Here is a 7,949-nt window from a genome sequence, read left to right as displayed (position 1 = left end):
ATCAGAAAAATGACTGACTTGAGAGACACATAAACGGGATAAAAACAACAAATCTTCCAACACAACACAAATGCAAAATAACCTTTTACACATAAACACAAATCAGTTTATCTGTGGTGCACCATCTAAGGGGAGGGACAAAAATTACATAGATAGATAGATAGATTGATAGATAGATAGACAGCTTTATTAATGCTTTTGGTACGTGCCCGCAGGGAAATTAAAGAACTCCACGTCTCACACGGCACTGATGCATTCATGTTAAATTAAGAAATGGCACTTAAATAAAGATAAATAGTTACATTAAAAAAAAAAAAAATACATGGAAATATGAAAGATTAATATATAATTTATTCCAGTGTGGCGGGCCAGATTATATTGTTTAAAGGACCCCTGGGCTGTAGTTTGCCCACTCCTGGCCTAAATAGCAACCAATATTTGAGCTATCTGGCCGTACAGTTTTGAGCTAGATGTATGTATATGTATGTATGTATATATCTTATCCCAAATTCACACAGACCGAATTTGCATCTGCTGCCTATCTTTTAATGCAAGTCAACATCCCTTCTCCAAGAAGGTGTTCATAAACTTGAAGGTTCAGACACTTTTGGGAGGAGCTACTATCAAGTTTTTAGCCTCATCACTACGTTATTTACTGTGGATGCATGAAAGACACTAATGATGTTTAGAGATCATGTTTATTTATTTGAAAGAGTTCTACAAAAGCACCAGTAATCATGTCTCCATGTCTGGGTTCATGACATCATTCTGAGACTCTCCCAGTGCGGTGAACTTCACCATCTACTGCAGGAGCTGCGTCTGAATGATGGACGCTTTCAGCGGTACTTCTGTCCCTCTGTGACCCAGTTTGATGACTTGTTGTCCCGCATTTTCTAGGAGAGGGGAAAAAAAATTAAGCATAAAATTAGAGCAACTTGTTATTATTGACTCAATAAAAACAGGAAAAAATATTATATAATACAGGGGTTGAACGATTAGATTCTCTGCTGGGAGCTTGAGTATTTTCTACTTAACAAACATTTTTTCATCTGCTCCTGATTCACAATGAATTGAATAAAAAATTACACATCTTAATTTTCTTAATAAATATCCTCCATCAGAAAAATGCCACGAGAACATGCTAAAACACCAATTTTAATCAGAGTGGGTCGCAGGCGAATAGATCTATTTGCCTCTTAATTTTCTTTGTCTGCGCTGGTATCTGGCTCAAGGATGGCTCCGTTATTGCGCATCGTTGTTTTGTTATGCTAATGTTAGCTTGGGGTTGTTAGAAGCTTTAAACTAACGTGAGAGAGAATAAAGAAAGGCTTATAAGGATTTTAGCGGTGCTAACTTCAGCACCAACAGTCCCGCCCACAACCCAGAATCATATTTCTAATGAGCTGCAGAAAATATGTCTTAAAAAAAAAAAAAACAGACTTTTTGATTTGGGTGAAAAACTGCATAATTATAATTAAAAGACCACAGAGAAGGATTTTAAAATGGAAAAAAATATAGTTGTAGTGGGTCTTTAAGCCCAGTTTCCTAAAGGTCACCTAAACCACCATCTTAGCAAATGGGAGGCTCTTTTTCAAGATCTAAATTGCCACTAATTTGCTCTGCTCCGTCTTCCTCTTCATCTTAAATTTCTTGGGTGGTTGGGATCAGACTTTATTCAGATGGCTCTTTCTAAGCTGAACCTGTACAAACCACAGTCTGTGTGATATTCAGCTCCAGCTGCTATTCTCCGTTTGCTTTTGTTCGGTGGGTAATTTTACCACAACAAACATCGGCATGGCAAGTTGTCAAACCACAAGAATATGGAGCAGTAAAAGCAATATGATAATCCAGATCACTCCCCCAGCATGTTTTTGCTCATGCGGTTCACTTACTTTCATTATTAATGACAGGGACACAGTGGAGAAAGAGAAGCACATTTATGAGTTTAAATACTGCACTGGAAAAAATATACTCCTCAAAACAAGTGTAAAAATGTATTAAATTTATATGAAATAAATCTGGTAGAACGAGTAAAATTAGTCTTGGAAAGATATCTTATAATAATTCATGATAAACTGCCCTTTTAAGACAAATTTAAATGTTGAAATTAGCTATGAACACGTGTATGTTGGTATATAGGTTTGGTTATTGCAAATATTGTGTTTTAAAATAGGCGTGTCTTGTTAAAACAAGGTTTAATTTTTTTAAAGAAGGTTTTTTTTTTTATATACCCCAATCCTGCTTTAAGCATAACAGCAATCCAACTGTTGTTTTTTCTTAGAACAAAATTATGTTATTTACACATTTTAGCAAACATTCGTCTTATAAATGTAAGTGTTATAAGTTGAATGAAACTTAATAATTTTTCCTAAGTCAAGTTCGTCTGTTATATAAAACAAAACCATCAAAAATGTAACTCCTGCTTCAAAATTATTACGTAAAAGAAAGAAAATTGTGTTTTATTAGAGATATTGCTTAAAATAAGATTTTTTAAAGATACATTTACTCAAGATTTTTAAGATTTTTTCATTTAAGTTGTTACATCTTACTGAAATGTTGCTTGTAACACTGAAAAAATGTCCCTCTAAGAAAGTAAAAAAAATATGCAATATGAGACAAAATCTGTCAATAGAACTGGTAGACTTTGTCTTGGTAATACTTCTTAAATTCAGTTGTGCTATCCTAATTTTTTAAGACTAAATTTAATCTTGAAATTACCTGAAACACCAATATTTAAGTCTATCGATCTAAAAAAAAAAGTGTGTTTATTAAAAAAAGTTTTTATCTTTAAATTAGATTCGTTTACATAGATTCTCTACTTACATGCATGCAGGCCTACATTTAAACAATATATTGTTTTGAGTGTCCAACTGTCCTTTTTTGTCAATTAAAATTAGACTAATCACGCAAATTATTTAGTCATGAATTAAAATACTAGTTTCATTTTAGGCATTACTGGAAATAAGATGTTTTCGAGATCAAATCAAAACAACTGAACTCAAATCCCTCATTGTCTTAAAATAATTTATTACATCTTCCTGACAAGTTACTACTCATTTAGTTTTGTCTTATATCAAGTGTAAAAATATGTTTAAACTCCAAACTAGACTAAAAAACTGTGATATTTTGCTTTTGTTTTGCAGTGAAGTTAGGATGTGAATAGTGGTGCACTAAGTATATATTAATTTAATTACAAATAAAATCAAACATTTAAAAATGAATGATGGATTTGTCGTTTGTTTTATAGTGAAAGTTAACCCAAAAGTTTGTACAGTGTAAAGTGGTGAGTCATAAAAACGAAACAGAAACATAAAGAAATGTGGAAATACCTTAAAAACTTTCATGAAGGCATCTGAAGTGCAAATATAAAGATTATGCTTCTCTATAGAAACTGATTCTTTAGTTCAAAGTTAGAAAACTGTGACTAACTGAACACGTATGTTTCTCCTTTGCGTTTCCCGTGTCTCCTCAGGTGCTAAAGCTTCTTCGGACAGCAGAGTTCAAACCTCTGATTGTGTTTGTGAAACCTCCATCCATCGACAGACTGAGGGAAACCAGAAAGAACGCCAAAACCATGTCAAGCAAGGACGACGGGAGAAATAGCAAGCCATTCACGGTCAGAAACAGGAAATCACCGTCAGAGTTTCTTCAGCATTTAGCCGCAGCCGGGTCAGGCTTGCTTTCATTTAGACGGACACTGAAAGTTTATGTGTCATCAAAGTAGTTCCAGGTTTCAATTTTCCAAATTGAATCATTACAGCTGTGAAGAAAAGATATTAAAAGAGTCCAGAAGTGCTTCAGTGGAATTCATGGATCAGAATCGAGCAGATTTTAAGATAAGCTGACCTCCAAGCACGCTGAAAATCCGTCAACTTGAAGCATGAAGCTGGGAGGCAGTAAAAAACACAGGGCTTTGCACCTTTCAGAGTAACAACAGAGACTCTGCGGTCCCGCTGAGGGTTCTGTCTGTGTGTTGAGGGATGAGGTCATCCCCCGCACACCTTCATCCCGGCCCGGCAGGGACACACATGAAACCAATCAGCAGGGTTGAAGCTGACGGGTGGTGGATCGAGGGAGAGTGTGATGGTTTTCCCAGCACCGCCGGGCTCGGAGCTGTCCGCTCCAATGTCTTAATCACCACAGGCCACACCACATGGAGGATGACTGACAGCCGTCCAGGGCTTAAGGGAGGGAGCGATGAGGAAGTGTAGGGGTTTGATGATGGATAAAAAGTCACTCCTGGTGATATTTGTTAGATTTACAAATGCCCAACAGTTTACAGTCTTTTGAGTTCATAAACACTAGTTAGTAACTCTTGAGAAAGCAGCAAATGCCATCAAATCATCTTTATTATCCATACTTATAGGAAAAATAATTACAGATATCCATAAAAAAGTACAATTAAATGCAAAAGGCATCAAGTTTTTTTGGGAAACGACTTTCCTTTTCCAAGAAAAAGATGAATTAGTCAATAGCTGCTTCCATCTTTTAGGTTTGGGATTTGTCCAACTTCCCACCATAATCCCTACCAACTAAAAAAAAACATGTCGCGGGATGATCTAGTGCCCTGGATTTTTAAAGTAATTTCGACACCACACTCTCAATTTGTTTTTGTTTTTCTCTAAACAGCGGATATTGCATCACCGATTTCACAAAGTGAAAATCTAATCTATAGACTCCACTGTGTTCTGATGATGAATATGTGGATGGTTTATTGAAAAATTACATTTAAACACCTTTTTAATTTTGTAAAAATTGTTGAAATGCTATTCATCGTGGTCTATATTCGCCAGTGTAGTGAGCACTGATGCACACTGGTTTTTTGCAAAGACTTCTGGGAAATGTCTAGGGTTCTGGATTTTAGAATTGTATAGTAGATTTGGACAGCACTACAAAATAACGAACGCACTATATAGTTCGTAGTGAAGGAATTCAGGCATAGCTTTGGTACATGGGATTAAGATTATGAAAAAATATTTGATACTGAGACATTGGCTGTATATGAGAACTGGATTGAGTGAGTGTGATGTCACCCATAGAAAATGGCTTCATTCCAGCCACAACAAAATAAATTCAGGCTGTCTGACTTCCTTCCTTACTCACTATATAGTGCGTTCCTCGTTTTGTAGTGCTGTCCAAATCTACAATTCCAGAATCCAAAGTCCAAGAAATTTCCCAGAAGTCTTTGCAAAAAACTAGTGTGCATCAATTCTCACTACTTTGGCAAAATATAGAACATAATGCATTGTGTTTGCTCAATTTTAGCAGAAAAAAAACGTGTTGAAATGTTTTTTTTTTTTTTTAATAAACCATCAATGTTTTTCTCGTCAAAACATGTTTGAGTCATAAATAGATGTCCTAAAATGCTTGTATTGATTAGATTTTCACTTTGGGAAATCAGAGACATCAAATTCACGGTTTAAAAAAAAAATAATGATCATGGTGTCCAAATTGTTTTTAAAATCCAAGTCTAGAGTGAGGATGAAACTTAATATTTAGTTTTAATTTGAAACTTCTCAGTATTTAAATGTAGGATACATTTTAGTTACATGCTTTTTATCCAAGATATTAAAGGTATGGTTCAGCTTTAAAAAAGTAAAACCAGACGTGATCTCTGATAAATACTTTTTGTGGCAGATGGGTTTGTTTCAAGTATGTTTCAATCAGAGCGTTCACTCTGTCACCGCTTCCCTTCAAAGTAAAAGGTGTCAGGAAAGCCGTTTCAGAGCTGCTCCGTCCTCTGCCAGCTACACTTCTTTCCTGAGGACATGAGTCTGCTTTAGCACTAAAGCCTGACAGACAGTAGTGTCATTGTTTCTTCTGCTCTTTAAAAAAATCTGGAGTGGAGACGAGCAGGACAAGCTGATGTAATTCATCACCGAGCTTTAATGCAGAAAGCAGCCAAGCAGCAGAAAATTACAGTCAAACAGCAAAAGAACCACCTGGTTTGGATAATCTTTTAAAGACATGACAGGTGTGTGGGTTTTTTTATTTCAGCAATAAAGCAGGCATCCTGCTGGACGTGCTGCAGGTGGGGCTTTTAAAGGTCACACCTGAGGGGGACAAACTAAAGCCCACAGCAGTTTAACCGTCCCATGAAGAGGCTTTCTCGTACCCGTCAGACTTTACTGCAGAAAGATGTGCAGAAGCACAGAATGAGCAACCCAAAAGTGAAAGCCACGGTGGTTAAGACAAAGTTTGAGTCATTAAGCTCATATTTTGCAATCAGAAGGGCCATTAATCTTTGAAAGGATAAAATACTAAAACAGGCACAAGACATGGGTTGATTCATTTGGAAATGAAGTGATGTCATGCCATTTTGGATAAATGAGTCCCAAGAGTTTCTTAGAACGGGGATTGTTTTGACGCGTGGGATGCCAAAGAATATCCACTCCTTCAGACTCACCCACTTTTCCATTTGCCTCCTCTTCTTCACTGAAACCTTTTTCTCACATCTTAGTAGTTTTCCTCATTGTAACCCATATTTTTCTCCGGTAAGCAACATCCTGCTGCAAGTGATGTTCTTTTACCCTAATTCAGAGGTCTGCAACCTGCAGCTCCAGAGCCACATGTGGCTCTTTTATCATGGTGGCTCTCTGGCTGAAGAAAAATAAAATAGTAATTTTTAAAGTAAGGATTACTTAATTAACCTTATTTACTATCACACTTTCAGCAGTTTCAGTAATCTTGGAATCAAAACTTTCAGTTCGTTGAGGATATTACTGCTTGTAGTTTTGGTATTTATAAACTTTGTAGTTTTTGAAATATAGAGCAAAATCTGCCCTAAAGTCGTCAAATATCAGTATTTTAAGTAGATTAGTGACAAACCTTTAAATACATTAATGGGATATGTTTTTTCTTTTATAGTGATTTTTTTATTTTATTTTGAGGTTTACCTAATATTTTCGCAACATACTAACGTTTTTGACTAATTTAGTTTACTGAGAAATTTTAGGCTATTTTGGAGCTTTGTAATTAAGCGAGCTAGCTTTTTTTAAGCTAATTTTGGATCTATAAAAGTAAAAAGGTAAAAGCGTTTAAAAAAAAATTACATTTTGACTGATGCTAGTTTCTTTTTATATTTTTGCTTTTTTGTGCCAAAAAATGAAATAATTCATATTTATTAAAAAAAAGAGAAGGTAATGAATGCAAATTCAATTTTCTTAAAGGCTAAAGTAAATTGTCTCTTTCTAGGTTTTGATCAGCAGAAAACAAGCCCAAATGGCTCTTTTACTGTTACAGGTTGCCGACCCCTGCTCTAATTGACCAAATTATAAAGACGTTTGGGATGCGTTAGTTGTTCATTCTTTGCAACATGCAGGTGGAAGCCTGTGATTTCATAGACTCGAGCTCAAAACATCACATATACATCAAATTTAAACATGTGAAATACATTTTTATGGCTCTAGTAGCATCTTCTTAGCATTTTTGTTAGCATACATACAACAGGAAGTTAAAAACAGCAGCATAGAAGAAGAAAGAGTGGAGATACAAAACAAGTCTAACTCTTATTTTTAGACACTCAGTGTCTTTATTTATTGTATATCAAGCCTCGTAAAAGTTAATGAAAGGGTTTAATAAACATAGTATGGTTAAACTGTGCGTTTAAAGCACTGACTGTACGTAAGAACTGGACTGAGTGACTCCTCCCCCTAACATTCCAAACATGAAAAAGCCAAAATCCCCATAGACTTCTAGTAAGAAATAAGCATTAATACTTTTTTTTAAATAAACATCTTAATTATCCAAATTTTTTACGATGTTTTGTTTGTATTGCAAATATTCAAGTGACCAATCAGATGCCTCTATAAAATATGTGATCTCACGTCAAACATTCAAAGCGTTTAATTGACAGATTTTGTATTGTCTGCTTTCAAGACGTAGGAGTGTGGACTTCCACCAAGGTCACATGGATTGGTGAGAGTGGTTGCCATAGAAACATTGACTCA

At 35.4% G+C, this 7,949-nt stretch overlaps 1 protein-coding gene across 2 annotated transcripts in view; it reads left to right on the top strand.

Annotated features, from left to right (window-relative positions):
• The window catches only part of mpp7a (membrane protein, palmitoylated 7a (MAGUK p55 subfamily member 7)), a 143,630-nt gene that overhangs the window by 130,549 nt on the left and 5,132 nt on the right, over positions 1-7,949 (top strand). For both annotated transcript variants that reach the window (XM_024280521.2, XM_036217342.1), the window contains one exon: positions 3,473-3,616. In XM_024280521.2, coding sequence (XP_024136289.1) covers positions 3,473-3,616 — 144 coding nt within the window. The remainder of the gene's footprint in view (positions 1-3,472; positions 3,617-7,949) is intronic.

Source organism: Oryzias melastigma, linkage group LG20, assembly GCF_002922805.2.
Source record: "Oryzias melastigma strain HK-1 linkage group LG20, ASM292280v2, whole genome shotgun sequence".
Classification (NCBI taxonomy): Eukaryota; Metazoa; Chordata; class Actinopteri; order Beloniformes; family Adrianichthyidae; genus Oryzias; species Oryzias melastigma.
The sequence above is the reverse complement of the archived record's forward strand: the minus strand, read 5'-3'. Positions and strand labels throughout refer to the sequence as shown.